The sequence below is a fragment of the Lagopus leucura genome, unplaced genomic scaffold, assembly GCF_019238085.1.
Source record: "Lagopus leucura isolate 7727_CA_CO unplaced genomic scaffold, USGS_WTPT01 Super-Scaffold_100015, whole genome shotgun sequence".
In the NCBI taxonomy this organism is placed as follows: domain Eukaryota; kingdom Metazoa; phylum Chordata; class Aves; order Galliformes; family Phasianidae; genus Lagopus; species Lagopus leucura.
In genome coordinates, this window is record NW_024962269.1 from 9,781,582 (window position 1) to 9,804,410 (window position 22,829).

Sequence of the window (22,829 nt, forward strand, 5' to 3'; positions counted from 1 at the left end):
ACAGGCAGCAATGTGACATTTCATTGAAAACTAATATGTTCCTCATATACTTTTCCTATGAAAGGCATCAAGCCTTTGAAATTAAGTTTGCTAAAGAAGTTACAAAGACATATTTTTGCACCTAGAAAACCATATTTGGAGAAATCAAAACTCTTGCTCCAAAACAGAATATGTAGGTTCTTTAAAACACAAAAATAAAATAAGTAAAAGGCTTTTTTAGAACTGACACTATTACTACTTCAACAGCAAAGTCAGATATTCTACCAGAATTACGCCTTTCTAAAACAATGTAACTTACTGCTAAAGAGAGCCTATGGAGCTTCCACACATTACCTGATAAGTAAAGATGGTGTAAGAAAGCATCTTTTCTGTTCTAAAATACTAATTATTTTCCTTTTTTTCCTTCACAAATGAGTTGGAAGTAGTTTTAAGTAGTCAAAACATACAAAATCTTCTGTGAGACTTATTTTCCTTCCTCATTAAATCTCATTCACACTCTCATGACAAAGCATAAGCGAGACTTGAGCTGCACTCCTTTCTACATTACATTTAGCACTAGCACCCTCAAAACATTCAAGTGAAAAGTCACTTTCTTCCACTTGACTCTGCCCAGAGAACATACAGTGCTCTACGAAGTTTAAACAAAAAAACAGATTCAATGAGGAATTGCCATATGCCATTAGGTGAGAAGTAACATGCATCTTCATGTGCCCATGACAAGCCATGCAGATACCTGAGCTGGCTGGGAACTCCCTGAGAAGTAAGGTGTGTTAACCCACATGGAGCACCATGCTAACACCACTACCTACAGAGCTGCCCTAGCTTGCAGTTTGCCTGCTCACCCTCATCTGGCTGGTTGCTCAAGATGCTGCTGCTTCCACTAATCTTTTCTCCCTTCCAGCCCCACAGCTGACCTCTCTGAGTGGATCCTTCCCGAGGTACTCCATCTCTGCACTGTTTTTCTGTACCTTCTCCAAAATCCATCTGGGATTTCTACAGCGTTTAAGATTTAAAAATCACATTTTGATCTAGCATCTAAAATCAGAGACGTAGCACAGCACATCATACTTCTGCAAAAAAAATTATGGAACTACTGGCTCTCCCCCCAAAATTTTCAAAGGCTGAAGCCAGGGCAGAGGCAGACAAAAGTGCATGTAGTGCTGTGTCTAGAAACCCTGATGCTTGTACAGGCACAAATTAGGCCTTAATGGTCGTGAATCGGCAGCAGGCATCTTCTAGAAAGTGTTATGACTAGCCCTCAGACCATCAGTTTTAGTACCACAGGCTGGAACATGCTTTCAGGAAATGATAACAGCTGAACATGAGCGCTGCTGGTCCCATCCACAAGGTTCCGCTATGGTGTTACAGCACATCTTCAGCATACTTTTCTTTCAGACTGGCTAGGATGATAATGTTAAAACCCTACAGTGACAGCTGTGCTTGAATATGTCTGCAGCTATATAGCTGCAATTACAATTTGAGTAATTAGCAGTTATCTGTAGGCCTCAAAGCACCTATTCCAAGAGTAGCCACTTGGTTTCTGATGAAAAAACGCAGATAGTGCGATCAGAACAAAAGGAAAAGTGAAAAATGGCAATGATGCTTTAATGCTTGTTTTTATTTCTAGCATAGAATATTCCATGTTAACTACAATATTAATATTTATTTTGGCAATTTTTACTATCCAGTTACACCTAATGGTACATAATGAGCTTTAATCTCAAAAAAAAAACAATCTTCGCCTCTAGGATCTGTCGTATTGTCTTAAAAAGTAGTTAACATCTGAACTAAGTTCAAAATAAAATTCATTTTCAGTGGCAGAAAGACAACTTCAGCAATGTCAAATAACCAAAATTCATTTACAGCAGCTGAAATACTAAGCCACGTCAAATGAGAAAGATTGCAATTTTTAGCTGCAGATGAAATTATTATGACAAAGCAAACTGTCAGCTTTGCAAGCCAACAGCTACACTGAGCAAATTTCCGCCAGTGTGCCTAACCTGCAGAGGAAGCAGGTAAAAAGCTAACTAGAATTTAAGACAATTTGTGTGGCTACGGGCTGAAGAAGCTGCCAACAGACTTCAAAATAGCAGCACTGAGAAAGCTGTCTTCCTCCACTGAAAGAGCCAACAATTTGGCCAACTCCTTATGAAGGCTCACCTTGAAAATTTGCTGGGTCCCTCCCCATCTTCATCATCGAAATCCATCCTGTAAAATGAAGATTTCCAAATATGTAATCATGAAATTGGCAATGGTGATATACACATTCAAGCCAGCAGTTCTCAATTTTGTTTAGTTTGTGTTAATTGCAGGTGTTAATGACCGCAGATTCAGTCTCATGCTCTCCAGATCCTCTGAAAGTAGCTCAGGATGGAGCCAGGAATACAAGGAACACAAGTTAACAAAACAACAAATAAACCCTCACTCTGTTCTGCTCTTCAAAAATCTGCACCACCTACGTTAACAAATAATAGAAAATATTAGACAAATGCAGCTCCTGTGAAGTGGTGATAAGAACTCTCTCTTAGGCCTGATAGAAGCCTTCAGAAATCAGTACAGACTCCACATAAGAACTGAAATTCTGCCTAAAGAATATAAAGTTCTGCAGGTACACACTGTTCTTACCCCTGTTTTAAAGATCACATTGGAGGTAAAGCAGAATGAACTCCCAGCCTCTCTGCTGAGAGGATTACGTACGTTGCCTCTATTGATTTTAACTGTGATACGTTCTTTAGCCCTATACAACCACATCTCACAAGAATTGCCAGCCAGCCTGCAGATGGCAATTACATTGCCGTCCTCATCTAGGCCAAACTGAAGTGACCTATGGGTCTACCTAACTTACCTTCCTCGTGTCCAAGACCTCCTTAAGTCAACAGAACGAGCTTCTCCTTGGGCCAAATCCCAGCCATCTAGCTGGGCTGCTCTGGAGCCACAAAAAGCAGGAACCTTTCCTTGTTTGTAATGCAGTGAGACTGGGAAGATTAACGTCCTAAATTAGCCAACTGCATTACTCTCCTATGTCAGGCAGCATGATCATCTCCTTCCTGTTGATGTTAAGTCGCTACAAATTCTGTAGAAGTAGTAATGTTTCCATGCAGTTTACCACCACCTCTACGAAGAGGTGGACGAATAGACATCCCATTAATAACAGAGGTGACTTTGGCATTACAACAGACTAAGAACCAAGCCAATATAAAATTTTCAGATACAATTATTGTATTGGTATATTAATTTTAATAAAGAAGTATGTTGGTATGATAGAGACTTGAGCAGCCACATAAAAGTAATTTGTGTAGATTGAAAATCATAGTTCCGTTTTATAAAGGGTTTTGTTGAGCTTCTTCACATCCTAAGTTTTCTAACATTTCAATGTAATAAATTTGATATAATTACCAATTCAACGTCTCTACCACTTCACGTTAACAATAGGTATGTCATATTAACTGCAAAACTCTGCAGAGTGACAACGATATTTATCTCAATATTAAAAAACGTTTCAAATTAAAAATTAAGATTTGTATGCTCAGAGTGTGGGAACAGTGGTGTAAGAACTCTTCATAATTAAATGAACATACAGCAGTATGTGCCCCATCTAGACAGTACAGCCTTGCTTCCTTATTTTGATATCAAAGACAGACTGGTCTATAAAAGATGCATCTGACTCACAGCAACCTACGTTCAATCAGGACACAAGCAGCAAATATGTAAAGGAATTGGGAACAGCAGAGTAATATTTTCCAGATGGCAATAGTGGTTATTCGTTGCTAGAGGAAGCAGGGAGAAAATCATTTTCCCAAAGGAGTCTTAAGAAGAAATACATCTTTAACTTGGTTAAGTTTGATGAAATCATCATTTTCAGAAGAAATTGCATTTTTGCTCACCCAATTATCACCAAATCCACCCTGTAAATCAGTTCCCTTGGCAGTGACCTCACAGCTGCGTTGTGCAGAACAACACCGACCTCCAGTGGCCAGCCACACGTCCTGTGCTATGCCAGGACCCTTCCTCAGAGATTGAGTTGGGATGAATTCATTTTGTGTTCCCTTTTTCTTCCACTCCAATACACTAGGATTATATGCCTTGGTATTTTCTTGGCTTCCCATGAAATACTTCAACTGAGCGCTAAGAGATGAATTTCCCCATCACCACATATTGGCTCTACTGCATTGAGTCTATTTTATTGTTTCTAAAACGCAATACAGAAAATGACAGAGAAACTGATGAGGCTCAGCCTTGTTGCCCATGCTGTATGCACAGCCCCACTCACCCATTTGGAAGTAACTCATCAGTTTATCTAAGTGGCTGGATATCTGTTTCTCCTCTTATGAGATTCTGATTTTTCAACTTCTGTAGGTCATTCCTATCATACTCGCAGTAGGTTCACCACAGTCTGCTACCAGACTGTAGCAGACTCAAGTCTTTAAGATCTTTGCTTTGTAAGACTACTAGAAAATCTCAACTTTTTTCCAAGTGAAAAAAAAAAAAAATTACATGAAGTTCATAAAAATGTCAATATTTGTAAAAATGGAAGTGTATCCCTGTTCCACTGCTGTTAATAAACAAGTTTCCTAATTTTGGTGCGCAGCATGAAATAAATCTCAGGTTAAAATCCAGTGATTTCAGCTCCCTGACTGAATCACTGCATCTGCTCTACAGTAAGCCAAACTGAAAGATAGGGAATCAGCTGCAACCTTTAGCTCAACACAGCAAGATGCAACAAAATAACATTCCGACAAACTCCTCTACCCTGGCAGATAAGATCTTCTGTTCAGACAGAATATACTGCACATTAGCAGAGCAGTGGAAGCAGCCTCAAAGAAGACAAATGATATAATTTCAGAAGTCACTGAAGGAGTATCTTATCATCATTTAAAATTCCCATTAAAAAGAGACTTTACGAAAGAGCTGCACTGCACTCTTTTGTTTTGAAGAATATAAATCTTGTTTTCCTTTGTCACACTGATCACATCAATCTGTGAAAGGAATTGACGTATGAAGTACTTACTAAAACACATTTTCCACAAGAAGACGTGAGCAATGTAAGTAAAATGACAAAAATATGCTTTTTATTTGTATTTAATTGGAAACATTTCCATACAAAAAAACAAACTAAAAAAACAAACAAACACAAGGAGGTTCTGCACAGGTTAAAAAACGAGATGGGAAAGGATTTGAACACTGAAGCAAAATGGCTATGTAAAATTCCTAAGCAATGCTGAGTATGTTCAGCATGGGAAGGGGCAGAGCTGAGCTGTGTATGGAGTGTGCACTGCAGCCCCTCGTGCAGTACAAGGTGGGGGGAGAGACGGGGGAGCGGTCAGTCCTGCTCAGATCTCCCAGTTCTGCATTAGAGAAAAGACAGGAGCGTGTGATGGAATGGAACAGAACCAATGCAACTGTAAATACACAAGAACTCAGCCCCTCATGACTGCAGAAAAAGCCCCTTAGCCTCCAATACAGCAAAGCCTAAAGAAGAACTACCTTATGTGAGGAAGTTATTGATCACAGCGATGTATTAGCTTACACACTACGAGGCTCTCACTTTTTTCTACAAAGCACTCGGTATAATCTGTAGAAAGGAAAAATATTTTTCTGAGCTGTCAATGAAGCTGAATGCCTGCACCACAGAAACACCTCCTGGATAGCCAATGAGCTCAAACTGATCTACATTCAAGACCACGCAGCAATTATTCTGCCAGCTTGCCTCAGCAATTATGAGAAAAGAAACAATTTTCAGAGATAACTGAAGCTAGAAAAGACCACTGCGTTCAGAGCTATATTCCTTTATGCCTGACACAAAGCACTCATTTCTAAAACGCCCAAGGATTTAGGTGCATAGAGATGCACCACCAGGGCAGTAATGAAAGGACCAAGCGTTAGCTGCAACTTTGTTCAAAGAGACGCTACAAGGCATCAGACACAGCAGGCATTCTTTCCCTCCAGGCCTGAATACTGCACAGCAAAGGAAAAAAAAAAAATGCACCCCCGGCTCAGGCTTGAAGAAGGGCTGCTGGTTTAGAGCCACAGTGCACAGATGAAACACCACAGTCTGGGTATAGCTGCAAATTTATACTATCTTATTCACTGAATTTGCATATTAAATACATTTCAAATAATTTGATTTTTATGTTCCTCCCATCCTCCCTCACTCCCCTTCCTTGCAAATAGATTGAGGATATTTAAAATGCAATGTTTAGTGTACAGCTTTCAATTAATTATCAAATCAGTACCTAGTATAATCAGAAGATTTCACAGTTAGTAGCATCAATCCTTTGCAACCACAATTTGCAAGCTGGTGTGCGTACTTGTGTGGCTTATGATCAAAGAAAAAAGAGATAAATATCCTTTAACCCAAAAGCACAAGAGGTTATATATGCTATGTAGCAATGAAAAGTTGCTAATGCTCTATTTCTTCTACTGAGGCTTGAACAGGCTTTGTCACTAAAATGTTTCCCACCATAAATGCCTGTCAAAAACAGATTTTGGGTAATTTTTCCAAGCAATCTTATACAATTGGCTCAGCACATGGAAGCACACTCAAAGGGGAACAACCATCCTATCCGAAGGAAGATCCTCCCCTGGAAAAAAACCCCACAAGCCCAATCGTGTGCCCAAGTTAAGGTCCACGTTCTCCTTCCTCAACTCGTTCCAGGAGCAAGGCTCCAGCACTGCTCCTCAACACGGCACCCAGGACTGGATGGCTCACGCAGGGAATTAGGGCTTCTCACCAGGTGCCTGTCAGTTAAGATTTTATTCACATTACCATTCATTCCGAGCCCTTCCACTGCAATGCTTAGGACTAAATATAAGACCAATCGATTTCGTTTGCAGGCAGAATCGTACCAGAGAGAACTCTGGGAAAGAATCACCTACAGATCATTACTTGTGATAAAGCTTTTTTTATTAAAAAAAAAAAAAAAAAGTATTTTTGATAATATTAGAGAGTGATTTGTTGTTCTTCTGTAGCTCTCAAGACACCTTTCTTCTAATACAGATTACTACGATTCTATGAGATGCACAGAATAACCTGATGTGGAAAAGCTACGGCTACATCACATCAACTTTTACATTTGGAAAAAACAGATTTTTTGCTTTAGCAGGACACTCAAGTAGGTGAGGAGCTCGACTTGATTTAGGCTCCTTCTCCCAAGCTGGAGAGACTCTGCTGCAGTTCCACTAAGGCTTAGAATGTCACAAACCACAAACATCGAACAGAGAGGCTGCTTATGTTTTCCATGTACCTGGGACTATAAAGAAAACATTCTCAACAGAAGGCATCTATTTGAGAGATTCCAGATCCACTTTTCAGATGAAGTTGGATAGCAGGCACGCACAAGCAAGAACAAATCTTGCTACCTTTATTCACATGATGAATTCTTCTTGAGATTAAACAGATGTAGGCAACGTGCAATCGTTACATGAAAAACAGCCACAGGATCCAAATTCTGCTTCTGGATGCTTTGCCAAATCCGAAAAATCTTTTGAAGTGTGCAAAACAACAAACAGTACTCTTATCAGCAAGTTTGATCTTGCAGGAAGAGCAGATACATTGAAGAGAAAAACAGAACACCAGTGACTAATGCCATAAGACAGTTACCTACATCAACATTACATAACAAACATACATACAGATGGATATTTCCAGTTTCAGCCCTGAAGACATGCCTTACCCGGAGCGTCGCTTTCCCCCTCTGGAAGGCATGGACCCTGCCATTCTCACTTGGCTGCTTGCCATCGGTGCCACTGGCAAGGCCACCGAGCCAGGAATATCAGATGCCATTTCTGTAAGACAGAAGAGGGAAAGAGAGAGAGAAAAACCTTTAATCCATCGCCCCCAAGGAGACAACGGCAGCGACAAAATTAGAGAGAAGCTCTTTCAAAAACAAGCAGGGAAAAGCTTTCCTTTTTTTCCTCCTCTAAGAGAAAGAAATGCTCTCCCACCAAAGCCAAGCAAATTTTCAGCCCTCTTACAAGTCTAGGTTTGTCAATAGCCATTAAGAGTGCCTAGGAGGCAGATAAAAGAACACAGTGTACAACAGGTCTCTCTCTATTTTAGTTTACCTGAAGCTGCTACAGCTCAGCTTCTCAGATGGGCTGCCATATGAAGGCCAGCAACCTCTCACAGTAGCTGAACTGCCCCGTACAGATACACAGAGCTGCATTTCCAAGACAAATGTAACTGTAGGTACTAAGAAAAATAAAACTTCAGAGACATCTCAGTCCTCCAAAGAAGTCAGGAGTTTAGAGTAGCAATGAATTCCCAGGTGATGCTTTTGTTTTTATCACTTACATTCTAGCAGTATTCCAAAGACCAGGCTGAACTCAGGAGAGATGCAAGCCTTCCTGTATTTCAGCTTGGCACCTGGTAGAGCTGATCCAAGCCCCAGACACAAGCATTCACCCCTGTGCCAGAGCTCCATTCCTGGAGGTGCTCAAGGCAAGGTTGGATGGGGTCCTGGGCAGCCTGATCCAATGCCTGATATTGTGGTTGGCAGCCCGATCCAATGCTTGATATTGTGGTTGGCAGCCCTGCATGCTGCTGGGGGTTGGAATTAGATGGTCCTTGGTTGGTCCCTTCCAACCCAAGCCACTATATGATTCCATGATACAGCCCCAGCTTAATGACATCCTCAACCCCAAATCTTTGACCTGAGAATTAGCAACAGCACACATCTGACACCTTCAGACCACTAATGGCAAGTATTTTTACAACCTATTAGTAGCAGTCTATTACAGTTTTAAAAAAGAAAAATGGACTATAACATATTTATATCCTTTTCTCTTGTTCCATGGATCAGACATTTTTATCTCTGTGCAGCTCCTGTAAAGCATGCAAGCAATTAAAACTTTTTAAATGCAGATAAGCTACACTCACTTTGGAGGTAAAAATCTAGTCACAACATTTAATTATCATGAAAGAAAATCTTCCATCCAACTTTTTTTTTTTTTTTTAAAGTTGGCTGGGAATCCAGAGCTACAGATATATTTATCTGCTAATGGAAAGCAAATCTGTTCAGAAATCCTGCCATTCTTCCCAGCAAATAAGTACAACAGAACTTCAATTACGGAATCCATGTTTCCTTCATTATGTTTGGAGAGCACTTCATCTCTGCCACACTTTATATAAATTCATTATGCAGCATTATGCATTTCAAATAATACCATTTTATCTGTTCAACGATTTCATGAATTTCTTCTGGTGCATTTACTTCTATTAACTCCTTTTCAAATAAAAAGCAACAGCAAATACCCATTCCAGTGTTTTTCAAAATGTGCAAGGGCAAAGCGACCTCTGCCTAGATTACCACACCACAGAGCCCTGCTGTCTCCAAAGCTTCAGTACATGGAAACACTGCATTAATGTATATTAACATATTTCCATATAAATGAAAGCATGAGCTTCTAAACAACCAATCAAACTATTTTCAGGGAAAAAGAGTACTCCTAGCATTCTAATGTCGATAACTCACTTGTAGCATTCAAACTCACATTTCATGACTGTAACCGGAGGTCATTTTGAAACACTCTGCTGACTCATTTATTAAAACAGATGGTAAAAACGCCATAAATCTACCTGCAAAGTGTCCCTATCACTCAGAAACACATTTTGGTATAAATCATCAAGATTTTTCTTTTTAAGCAGTAATCATAAAAAACCAAACCAAAACAAATCAACTGAGTGGCATTTTAAGAGTGAAACAATCCTGTATTTGTAATTGGGATGAGAAATTCTTGTACCTTCATTTTCCTCAAGCATAAAATAAAACTGATGACAAACCAAAAGAAGGGGAGGATTCATTTCCTCTTAAATGTCTAGAAGTAAGAGATGATTGCTGAAGGTAACATTATTGAGCAACAGAACAGAAACGAAGCACCATCCTATGCACATTCATCCAGATTAGATTGAGTAAACCTCTCTTTCCTCAGGTCCCTGATTACTCAGGCAGATGCCTGACCTAGCACTGCAGAACCAGGTGCTACATTGGATAAACAATAATCAGATAAATAAATCAATAAAAGGATTATGTTCCAGGCCCACGTCCATACAGATGTTAGTGCTGATGCCCACAGAAGTGCTTCAGCAGCAACGAAAATTAGGAAAGAAGCTGTTCTCTTTCCGAGACTGGATCTTCAAACAGACTTTCCTCCTGCCAATAGAAATAAGACAAACAGTGCCTACTGTACCCCAAATTAAAACAAGAGTGTAAAGGTATGTGTTCAGAAAGTAAAACAATGTCACACTGAACAGTCAAGAAAAAGCATCAATAACCATCACAGCAGTACTCAGAAAAATCATCTAAAACAAGTTTCTTAGAGTTGAATGAACACTGCTTTTCTACTGAGAAATATACACAGTATTTTGGATGGAAATTAGAAAGTGACCTACAGCTCTGCCAAAGGGCACAGAAACGCTATGAAAATAGAACTCACCAGAACACACTTTAGTGGATATTCTGTTCAGAGCAGACAACCTTCAAGGTCTCACCTCTTTGCTGTCCTGCCTGGCACAGGACCTGGCTCTGCCCTGCTCCTCATACCCACCCTGAGAAGCCCTAAGGAGCCATGCTAACCCAGAGATAGCATCAGGGTGCACTGTAAAAGCAGCATTCGTTCTTCTTTTTCTTTCAGAATTAAATTTACTGCTGAACACGTTCAAGCCCTGATATTACAATTTCCTCCAGCACTGCACATATGTCACTCCAAAATTATTTATGGATTTTTTGTGTGTGTGTGGGGGGGGGGGGGGAAAGAAAGCATACATTAAAAATAAGCAGGTAAAATGTAGGAATCCAGCCCCAGGAAACTCCAAGCTCATCTCAAAGTGTTGTAGAGATGGGACAGCTGTAGGGATCTGCACACACTTTGCACAGCAGAAGGCACGAAGCGGCTCAGTGCTGTGCAGGGATACCTTGCAAGCACATGCAAACTGCAGCCACGAGCACCACTGGAGGGATATCAGCTGGGTTCATCTGGACCTTCCTCAAGTCTGAGATTATTAAATCAAGGCTCATTTACCCAAACTTAACAAATCAAACCCAAACCTCAAGCCCCTGGCCTAGAGGAGCTGTTACCCACTTAGCAGACTTGGGAGCTCTGACATTAACTTTAAGGACCAGCTCCAGGTTGCTCTGACAGGTCAGATATCACTGAGCGTGCTCTGCTCCTCACAGGGCTCTTCTATCCCCCAGTATTTAGTGTAATAAACAGAATTAAAGGCAGCCACTGGTATCTGATTAAACTGATAAGATTCTACTTATATAAACACAAACGTAACAGATTTCCACCTGCAAATCCATAGAATGACTGAGACATCACTTACCTCAAAGGAAATGTAGATCTAAGGCTAAATGAAGAATTATGCATGTACCCTCTCCCCTTACTAGCAACATCCAGACATTTTATATGTTCTGAGAAAACAGATTTCAAAACCTTCCTGGTATTTTTCATACTCTAAAGTCATTCAGGAGTTCGATGCACGTCAGCAAAGAGGTTTTGATTGCAGGCAATTGCAGTGGGGGATTTCTGACTAGCACAGAGACATTTAAGAATAAACCAAAGCATATCTCTTTTGAATATGGCAATGAACATATGAAGCCATCACACAGCCAAAAAAATTTCACAGAAACACCTATGCTAAAACCTAACTATATATTTAGTCATTGCATTTGCATGTTAAGCACAGATTATAAAATGAGAGATCTCTTTCAGAGACCATAAAAATTACAGTGCTTACATTCTTTTTGATAACTCCGCTAAATACTGTTTTATTGAATTTCACTGCCAGATACTTTAAATAGATTCCAGATCAGAAAGATCTGCTGCACTGAGAGAATAAGCAGGAAAGCAAAAACATCCCCTTCTATGTTCTTTAAGACAATTCTCACAGCAAATAAATCAGGAAATACAATAAATCCCACCTTTAGAGAAGGCTCTTTCAAAGATGCTATTTCTTCCCTGCGAGCAACACCTTCCTGGAGTGGGATTTTATCCGCATATAAGAAGTGTCAGAAACCTCTGGGAAGAAATGTAGCAGCATTGGTATTCTGCTCAGAAAATGTCATCACAGATCTGTTTACCTTAACTGTGGACCATGATTCAGCCAGTGACAACCGTCTTGCATACTGATCAATTTATTTGCAGCAAAATTACTAACATTTTCTACTTTAACCATTTAGGTTCTGGAACTGGTTACTTAGATAGGGAGAGCTTTTAGGATTGATAGATAAATCTTGCTTAATTTTACACTTTTCCATTTAGCAGGATACTCCGTATTTTGAGGGGGGGATGCCCCCCTCATAATCTTGAAGAAAAATTAGGGCACAGTGAGTTGTTATCAAAGAAATGCTCCTTTCTTAAGAATTTAAATGAGATTTCTCATCCTTCTGCATCACAAGTGAATTCTAAGGGGAAAAATGATGCAGTTAAGCCAGTCATTTTGGGGGACCGGATCAGCAACACAGTCAGAAACCATACAAGAGATGCCCTAACTAATGGTCAAAGACCACTGTCTTTGCCATGACCCCAGAAAAAGCACTAACAGCTATCAGGGCAACACAGCAAATCTATCAGGCATCTAATATGTCCCACCAGTAGACTGGGAGAACAACAGGTGAAGCCACAGGGCTGAAATTGTTTGCGGTGCTTCTGCAATTCATCGCTGTGCCCACAGCACGCGTTGGGGAAGTCCTGGCCTCTCAGTACAAAGCACCCCTACTGCATGCTTTGCAGTCCAGCACCATGAGGATGTGCAAAAGGAGGCAAGATGCAAACAAAAAAAAATTGAAAGTAGACCCTGACCAGTAACATTTTGATCTACTACAGGGGAATTGCTCCCATCTAGTTCGGTACCTTCTGCATTCTTCCCACCTTCCTGACAAACTGCAAGACACCAATTCACCTTCTCACATATTCCCATGTATTTTTCCCTAGCTGTTTCTCCACTTCTCACTCATAATTCCTTGTTATCTCTTCTTGACCTATCCAATATCTGGCTTAGATGAACTATTCCTCATGCTCCATCTAATATGCTAGCAAATCCAACTTTGCTGACAAATCCTGCTAAACTTTCACACCTCCCCACCCACCCTCCAACAAATTATAAGGGACTGATGGAATTCAACATTTATTAAAACAAAAGAGACAGAAGCTTAGCTTACTTGAAGGGTCACAGCACAACTGCAGTCAACAGCAATAGTGCTTGTGCTGTTTGAACCCGACCTCACTGGTCTTAGGCCACTACACAAACAACAATGCACTGATAAAACAGTTTGTCACTTTATTCTGCCTTAAACTGCCCCAGTTTTATTGATATTATTTCCGTTGATACTAGTGACACGTGGCAAGTGTACTAATTAAATGATTCTGCATTACAAAAAAAATCAGGCTTCCCACACAATGCATTATTTTCAACTTAAAATGAATGGTGATCCTCCCTCCTCCTCTGACATTTGGTATTTGCCAAAAATAACTGCACAGTTATAAGTTGTACACAAGAAACAGAAGGTAACATTCAAAGTTATTTTCTGTGATTTTTACTTACCATGTCAAACCTAGCAATTACAACTTATGGCTCATTTTGGGTATCAGAGCAGCCAAAGCTGCTGCATTAGTGAACTCACAGTAACTGAAGAAGCATACGCCCAGCCTGGGCAAACAAACAAGATGAAAAATAATTAAGTGCTATGACTTTCCTTCAGCTTTCTCTGAGATAGATCACGCTCAGTCCATTAATTCATCGTTTAACAAGTGTGTTTCATGTAGCTTGTTTTGGCTGGCTCTTGGTTAGAAATCCACATACAGGGCATTTTTTCTTCTTTTTAAAACAAAATACTTGCTGTATGAAACACCAGGAGGTAAAGTGGAAGTGCAAGAGAAGCTGAGGCTATGCTGAAGCCAGGCACAACCACACTGAATTAGCAACGTGGTGCTGCCCCAGAAGACCCCACTGGTCAGTTAAAAGGATTCCATAAGATGTTGACATTTTTGTTGCTCAGAAGGAAAGCAAAGAGCCAATAGAGTTGCTCTCAGTTTGTTCCAGTGCAAGCAAAACAAACTCATCACCATCAAACTCACATCATTCCACCATTAGCATGAACACAATTAGCACTAATTTTGACTAAATTCTGGTTCATTTGCCTCCACATTGCTAAGTCTCGTCTGCCCATCCAACCATCCCTAGCTCCTGCACTCTTCCAGGTGATCTCCGTTGCTGGATGTCCTCACAGCTACAGTCCTCAAACACAATTGCTTTCACCAAGCCTTTCTGACCAGTTGGGACACTCCAAGCTCCCTGCAACAGGAAGCTGTGGATGTCAGAAGGTTATATGGAATTAGATCCTGCTCAAAACTGTGGAAAAGAAACCCGCTGAGTGCTATTAAATACAAACATCAGGGCTGGCTCAAGAAGCCTGTGAGTCACACATGGCTGGAGGTTGGGAATGTACCCAGGGGAGGCCCGTAGATGCTTGCCCTGAGTTTATTCTCCTTCAAGCACCTTTGTTGGCCAATGCTGGAAAAGGCATGCTGAGCCTGAAGAACATTTTGCCAGGGACAGAACAGCCAGTTTTCACAGGATACACAATGTTTAAGCTTGCTTCTTCTACAAAGGTAAGAAATTGGCCAATTCCCACTATTTGTTTATTTCACAAATAGTCAAATAAACTACTTGCTATAGTATGCCTTTACTCTTGATGACCAATTACTTGCTTTATATTGTCACTGCTGTTTTTCCTTCCCCCATTTCTTGGTTCGTTGTCCTTTGGAAAATTATCTCATAGAACAGAAGTTTATGAGATAATGTACTTTACTAAATTCCTATGCAATTGTTTTATGAGAAATAAATAATAACAGTTTGTGCAGAGATAAACTATTGAGCAGTTATTATGTTATCATCTGAGATTTCATTTTTAGTCAATCAGCTTCAGATTACTTAAAAGCTATTTCTCACCTAATAGAAAGACTGGCTTCTTACTGTCTTTCTAGCCATTTTTCTTCCAGCAGAAGTTGGTGTATATTTTGAACTCAGATCAATTTAACTCATGTAGAAGCTCAACTTCAATTTGAAGAAAATGTTTTGAAATTACCACTCTAATAATTATAATGGTGTAGGTAAGAAAACAGAATTTAGAGGAAAACCATTTTCTGCAACTTCAGAGTCAACTTTACTTGATTCTTGTCCATACCATCTATTAAATTATCTACAGTAAAAGTCAGTTATCCAATTTCACCAGCATGCAAGGCAGTCTCTATGCCTACAACTTTTGATTCAAGCTGAAAGAACTTTGACAAGATATAGCTTCAATATTGAGCAGAGATATTCCTCATGAATGAACTAATGTGCAATCCTCTGTTAACATAGAATATTCTTGCAATGTGTTTTCATTATATAAAAACATGTAAGCATGTTCCAAGCTCACAGGTGCAAGTATTCACAATATTCATCCTAAATTTACAACTCTGAATGACTCTGAAGAACCAGATCTAGACTGCAGTGGTACCTTGTGCCCCACCAGCCCGCTACAACAGGGCACAGCACAAACACCCAGAGATGTCATTTCTGGTCATCAGTTCTCTTGGCCAAGTCATAGAGGACTGAGAAGGAAGACCATTATGGATGTGAACAAAGTATTTCTGAGGAACTGTTTGACAATCCCACCGTGGAAGATTTAAGTGACTGTTACTGTTGCAGTAGTGGACCACAAGCTGTCCTACAAGGCATGGACCAAGCTGGGCTCAATGACCTTTGGGCATTGAGGCCTTTGGGATGCAGCCCAGCCTACACAAACACCCAGTCTGGCAAGGTGGAAAGCCTAGGAACAACACAGTCCAACTAAAAAGACTAAAATGTAGACCGCTCTGATTCACTCTAAATTAGTTACTCATGTCCTTCAAATGCCTTCATTATTTATTACAAAGATTTTTCTGATACGTGACTCAAAAGAGTATGTTAATTCTACATTTTATTCAGAACAACTCCTGTTAGCAAGCACTTAATTATCAGTATATTTACAGTGTCCTTGGGCACTGTTGGGTAATCAGAATTCTCTTGTTTTCATTAAACAATATTTTATTGATAGCACTAATGACTTCAGTTCTGCTTGATCAACAAGCAAACGATGCTCATTTGATGTTACGATAATTAACTGGTCTTCCAGGTATTTCCACATCCCAGTTTATTAGCAAGAAGAAGAACATTTGTGTGCTGTTGCTAAAAGGAACATCACAACGCATCACAAAAAATGCTCTAAAAATAGCGTGGTTTCCCATTTCTCCTCTTCCTCACAATTTCCAAGGCAATATTTGCTTTCTAGAAGTAGAGGAAGAAAAAAACCACACAACTCCATTATAAAAACACAACCTGAGCCTAGCATACTAAATTTATTTTACTCCTTACTGAAACTCCAATAGGTAAAATCTTAAAGATCTTCTCCATCCCAAACCATTCTGTGATTCTATGAAAGTGAGATTTTCTGATTGACACCTCCTATCTTTTTCCATCTAGAAATGGAAGAAGACAGCAGAGGACAACCTTCAGAACATCATCTCAAACTTCCATTCTCTGACATACCAACCTGCAGTAGCTACTCTTATCTTTGAAGATTAGTTCCATAAAGGATAAATGTCTTTGACAGTAAAAAAAAGTAAATTACAAATAAGGGTCTTAATGATTTTCCTGCTCTTCACTGCCCCACGATTGTTAATTACACTGATTAGAACACTCTGCCTTTTAGGCAATTTCAAGCATTATATCTTTCATGTCTGCAAACAGAAACAACAACAACAAAAAAAACAAAAACAAGAGAAGCCCACAGGCTTTGGAAAGCTCAACTGCAGCTGCATTTGCAATTTTTGTTTCACATTCTGGACTTTTTCATTCCCACACATGCTCCAAACACAACACTCCAACAATATGGCGTAAGAGAAATCTTGATAGGCATACAATCAGTACAAAACTCTGCTATGTTTGGCTGCAGAAGATTCCTTGGTGTCCCTTTACTTTTACTATATACCCAAGAACTTGTCATGAATTTTGGAACACTTTTACCTGCTTAACTTCCTCACAGAGCTATTTCCTGAACAGTTTTCATAATACTGAATCTTATACTTTGCTTTAGTCACAATTACCAATTTTAAAATAAGAGAGACAATTAATTATGTTTCCAGATAAGCTCTGCTTCAGGAAGCAACTGGCTCTGAAGGCCATGCCCTTATTGCTTTTTCACCATTACAAAATACAAAAAACTAACTGCATGTTCAACCAGTAAACTACTACACAAATGAAAACATATAATACTACAACTCCCCCCCCCTCCCCCCCCCCATGTCCTTATTTATATTAAACATGATTTGACATCCATTACAAGCCACTTGTTCCCAAAAGCACACAGACAGTTCTGTGGATACATCAAACACGGAACTGAAGAATGACACTGAAAAAAATCTCACTACAAACAAACTGGATGTTTGTCAAAAAACAAGCTGAGTATTTGTCTACAAATATTGATCAAACTAAATTTTAACTTCCATATTTGCTGACTGAAGAGCAGCACAGACAAGTACAGAGGACATGTACAATTACTCTGAATGCCAAGCTTGGCAGTCACGTTCCAACTGCAACAGGAGCTCTGCAGAAGAAAGCAAACAACTGCTAGCAACCCAATGCTTCTACAAAACAACCAAAAAACACAACAACAAAAAGCCACCACAAATAGCTTATCATTACATCGCAACAGCAGGAAGAATCATGATTTGATTTCTGAAAGCATATTTACTTCCAGAGAAAGCTCATTAACTTGATTTAAAGACTATTATAAGTTAACCTACTAACCATGTATCCTTCCTAATAATGCATTTTCCTATTTTTTAAATTCAGCTCCCAAGCAACCACCAAACACTTGAAAAATGACGCATAATTTTCACAGTGAAACTATTTTTCACATAGTTTCATATTTTTGTGCTCATGAGCCATTCAATATTTTGCTCTCAATCTGAACTGAAATTGTACCTGGCTGAGAACAAACCAATATGTTTTCAAAGGCAGACTAAGTGACCATCAGTAAAGAGAGCAAGAAATAAACTGTAAAGCCTTTATTGAGATTGTACAGCCAGGTGGATCACTGCTAGTTCAGCAATGTCATGCCTATGCTTGTATGTCAATGCTCATGCTATACTTTTCTAAGACACTAAAGAAAAACTATCCCAACACCATACCCAAACATAAATTGATCATTATTTATGTGCTTAGAATAAATAACACCTGCCATTTCCTGCTTTCTATGCAGGAAATCACCATCATGACGACTCACAGGGAAACCTGCCATCAGAACTTCAACTGCTAATGGTTACTGTCAGAAGTAGCCAAACCCAGCCCTACACTGGGCACTGGTGCAGTGGAGGTGGGCACAGTCAGACCTCCTCTATCCAAATATACACACACACACAGATACATACATACACACACACACACTGCTTTTGATCTCCTTTCTTCCCAAAAGGAGAAAAATTCTTTGCTTGACCAACACAAACCTGTTTGCAATAAAATTCTGTTATTAAAACATTATCAATTATATGCATAACTACGGGGGGGCGGGGGGAAAGAAGGATATTCCCTATTGATGCAGGATGGCACTCCATCCTCTTACACAAATACATTATTTTATAATGATCTTGTAATGCAAAGAAGAAAGCATCCCAGAATGCACAGTCCTATAAGCAGGACAGGCAAATGGTACCCAGGAGAACAGGAAGAAATCAGATGGCTAGGCAGGCACAGGGATGCCATAGGACTTGTCAGAGGCTGAGCAGGAAAGCTGGAGTAGATCTGACCCCTGCCCAGAGCTTGTAGACATGTCTGAGAGCTGACCGAGAGAACGCAGACAGGAGGCAGCCAGCCAGCAATAAAACTGAAAAATGCAGGCAGCTTGTAACAGCCAAGAATTTCCCCGTACGGAGGGAATTTATTGGCCTCTGAAATTCTTATTCATAATTACCACAGACATCTTAAATTGAACAAGGATAAAAGAACATTTTGTCCTGAAGACCATCTTATAAAAACAATCTCATCAGGCGGAGATGCAAAGCTGACACTGAGATGCTATTGACCTCCAAGCATCCCATGCCAAGACAAGGCCATCACTGCACATCCCAAAACACTTCCCACAGGCACAACCCTCCCAGGATAAGGCAAGGACTGATGTTCTACATGCACCTTATTCTATTATGCCAAAGGCAGGAGAGGTTTTGCACTTCATCAGTAGATGAGGCAGAACCAATTCCTTAATGACATATCAACCTTTTCATCACAGTCATCAGATAATACTTTGGAGAAGGAATAATAAAAAAAGCATGTGCCAGCTTTGCAAGTAATGAAGAGTTTTCCTCAAGCAAAACATAATTCAGCATGAACTTCATGTAAATGTTCTTTCCACCCACAGATCTCCAACTGATTCTATCCAACCAAAATGCCAACAGTAAAACCACCTATCTACTTCTAATTGGATTACTGCACCACAAAATTAAGGTTTTCTTTTACAGCTGCCTAACCTCAAAAATTACTTCAGTATTTACAAGGCCTTCTTTTTAAAAACATGCATGGAAAGCAAAGTGAGAAATACAAATCAACAACAGGAAAAGCTACAGAGAAAGCTAGTTTGTGTGCTTAGAATATATGACCGCTTGAAATTCTACATCAAGGCCGTAGGAACCTTGTGAAAGAAATTCAGATTGGCACCTTTCGCTACGATGTTAAAATCCTAAGCCTCAGTTCCATTTCCAGTTCAGAACCAAAAGGCTCAAGTGGCTGAAGGAGAACAGCATTAAAAGAAAATAACAACAATAATTAATAAGTCTTGAGTCAGCAAACACCTTGGAAATTTCTGATGCTTGCTTGTTTGTTGAATGAAAGGCCAACAAAATATATTTGATCTATCACCACATCTCAGAGAGCACAGCTTCAAAGCAAGTACAAAACCATTCAATCTCATTTAGAAAAAATAAAAGCAAAAACTGCTCTCATTCAAGAACCAGCTCTCAAGCTTGATTAACTTACAAGAGCAACAAAAGACTCCTATAAAACTGCACAACTCAATGCCATCAGCTACAATGAAAGAAGAAAATCCCCTCTTGCAGTTTTATTTTTTAACAGGAGACTTTTGGAGACTATTATATTCGTTTAAGGCCTACTTAATGCTTCAGCCCACTGCTTTCTATGCAGGAAATCACCACCATGACTCAGAGGGAAACCTGCCCTCAGCACCTCAACTGCTAATGGTTACTGTCAGAGGTAGCCAAACCCAGCCCTACACTGGGCACTGGTGCAGTGGAGGTGGACAGTCAGACCTCTTCCATCCAAACTGTGTCTCACAGTCAATGCCGGCTGAAGAACGCAGCTGAAGAACAATTACTTGGACAGCAGTCCACCTTTTGACTGTGCCCACGTATTCAGAAAGCATTCTTCTTTTCCAGTCTTCATAAACGAGCTTGAAAATGGTCCTGTATTTTTCTCATGATGGCTCATTTACTTTAAATTCAACAATGAAAATGCATACTTCAAACGTTCAATGCAGCAATTGCTATTCCCACAAAGCTGACTGCCCAGCAAATTAAACGTCATCCTTTTTTATATGAAAACATCAACAAGACAAATTAGCAAAAGAATATTTATCCCAGGAACACGAAAACCTTTACATACTTCCAAAGATTGGCCATCCTATTGCAAAGGCTGCTGAAAATCCCCTAACAAAGGGCAGTTCTCATTACGCAGCCCTGCTTTCTTTTAGTCAAATCACCACTCATTACAGAAAACAGAGGATATACAGGGGAATAGAATGCATAAAGAGCAAGGCAATCTCGTAAAGATGCCCTAAAAAATTAAATGGGAGGAAACCACTGTGTCCCCATACAAAACAGCAAGAACATGACTCACAGGAGCAGGCAGCGTGACCTGAGTTTTGCTGAAGGCAGTCACAGGGCCTGCCTGCACAGCTCCTGTGTACTTAAGCTCCTTCTCAGTGGCTGTGGCTACAAGAACTGTAATTCTCTTATGGCTACTGTTGCAAAATCAGCACCTACTTTCCGGGGTTGCTGACTTCACAAAGCACTACGAAGACCAACAGTTTTCGATGCGACAGAGGCTTAGCAAACTAAAATCCTGGTTTCGTTTTGCATCACTGCTCAGCCCTTCTTCAGGACAGCACTGAATAACCTAAAGATACACGCCAGAGGCAGCCTGGTTTTATCCACTGCAGTAACACCTGGAGGTTGGGGCTGCCCTGTGCAAAGCACCATCCACGTAACAGAAGGCAATCTGTGTTCTCAGAAGCGAATTAAATAAGATTTGAAACCATTGCCATGATCCATACACAAGAAGTTACTTTAACTCTCCTTGCATCCAAAATAACCTGTCTTACCTCAAGTTCTAAAAGCATTTCCAGTTCAGCTTGATTTTCCACCCCTTTTGTTACAGGCAATGCAGTTTCACAAACACACGCATTGAGAGAAGCATCTCCCAGTGCTCAGTTGCCCACCTACCTTCCCTAAAGGGCACAGCCAACAGGAACAAGTCCCCTCAGCCATCCACTTACCTAAAATTGAGTTCTGGACTATTACTGGAAACGTAATGGAGAACATTTTTCAAAATCACGCCCATACATTCCACAGAAACAGATTTTGCTTTTACCTCTGCAGAATACAAATCCGCAGTGTTTTTGCTCTTCGCACCTCAGTGATTTACTGGCATGCTGCTTCCCATAAAATATTTGCATATATCTCGGAGTCAAACTGTTCTGATACATTCCGTGTTTGCCAGGAAGAGAACGCTTCAGTTCAGTGTAACCGAGCACTTAAACAAGGACAGGCACCAGGACAAATGGCAGCACAATTAACATACCAATGAAGAGCCAGTTGTTAATTACTACCCATTTCAGGCATTTTGTATGAGCAACTTACCTGAAAAGCTTTCCCATCTGTATGCAGGAAAAGCCAGTAATTAAGCAATTCAACACCATTTTTCGTTGATTAGAGAAAAAAAATGATTATTTTGTTATTCTATTTGTCAAATGCAACTGACACTTAGATGAGAAAAACAGCAGCAGCCCAAATGCAAACACTTAAAATTAACGTTAGGAGCTGTGCCTGAACAGAACAGCAACATATAGACATGTAGAGAAGAAATAAACCAATGGATGGTTCTAATTTGAGCCAATTGATTATACTTTAAAATACCTGCTTTGTTACGTGAAAGGTAGCGCCGCTGCTACTTGTAACAGAAGAACGGCTTTTACCTAAGGAGCTCAGATGCTACCCATGGACTGTAAAGGCTGAACTCATAAGCTGTTGATAGACTATAGGGAAGCAGCAGTACAATTGCAGGATGCATTTACATTTTAACAACACCCTTCGAGGAGCCAATGTAAAGTGGGACGCAGAATGGAAAGCAGAGGATAGGAACATGGGAGAAAGGCCGGAGAATGGAAATAACAGCTGACAAGGAGAAGAAACAGAAAAACTAGAAACATTGCTCAAAACGTAGAGCATCCAAAACAAAGGAGGTCTCTTTCTCCATGTGCTTTGGTTTGGTTACAAAAAGGGAAATTACAGCTGAGGATTCCAATCCATTACTCACTGCACGACTATGGCCATTAATTCACATAAACTGTAATACCAGGACATACAAAAGATGCTTTATTCATTTTGCCATTTTTCTACACAAACCCATTTGAAGCGGTGAGCACTCAAAGTTTCAAATAACTCTTCTGAAAAAAATTGGCATTCTATGTTTGGCTTTTGAGTTTCAAAGCTTGTAACTTATCCATCTGCCAGGCCAACGC

General features: G+C 40.0%; 1 protein-coding gene across 2 annotated transcripts in view; it reads right to left on the bottom strand.

Annotated features, from left to right (window-relative positions):
* ARNT2 (aryl hydrocarbon receptor nuclear translocator 2) overlaps window positions 1–22,829 on the bottom strand; it is a 92,907-nt gene that overhangs the window by 65,487 nt on the left and 4,591 nt on the right. For both annotated transcript variants that reach the window (XM_042876054.1, XM_042876055.1), the window contains exons 2-3: window positions 7,674–7,785; window positions 2,161–2,208 (exon numbers count right to left, since the gene is read on the bottom strand). In XM_042876054.1, coding sequence (XP_042731988.1) covers window positions 2,161–2,208; window positions 7,674–7,785 — 160 coding nt within the window. The remainder of the gene's footprint in view (window positions 1–2,160; window positions 2,209–7,673; window positions 7,786–22,829) is intronic.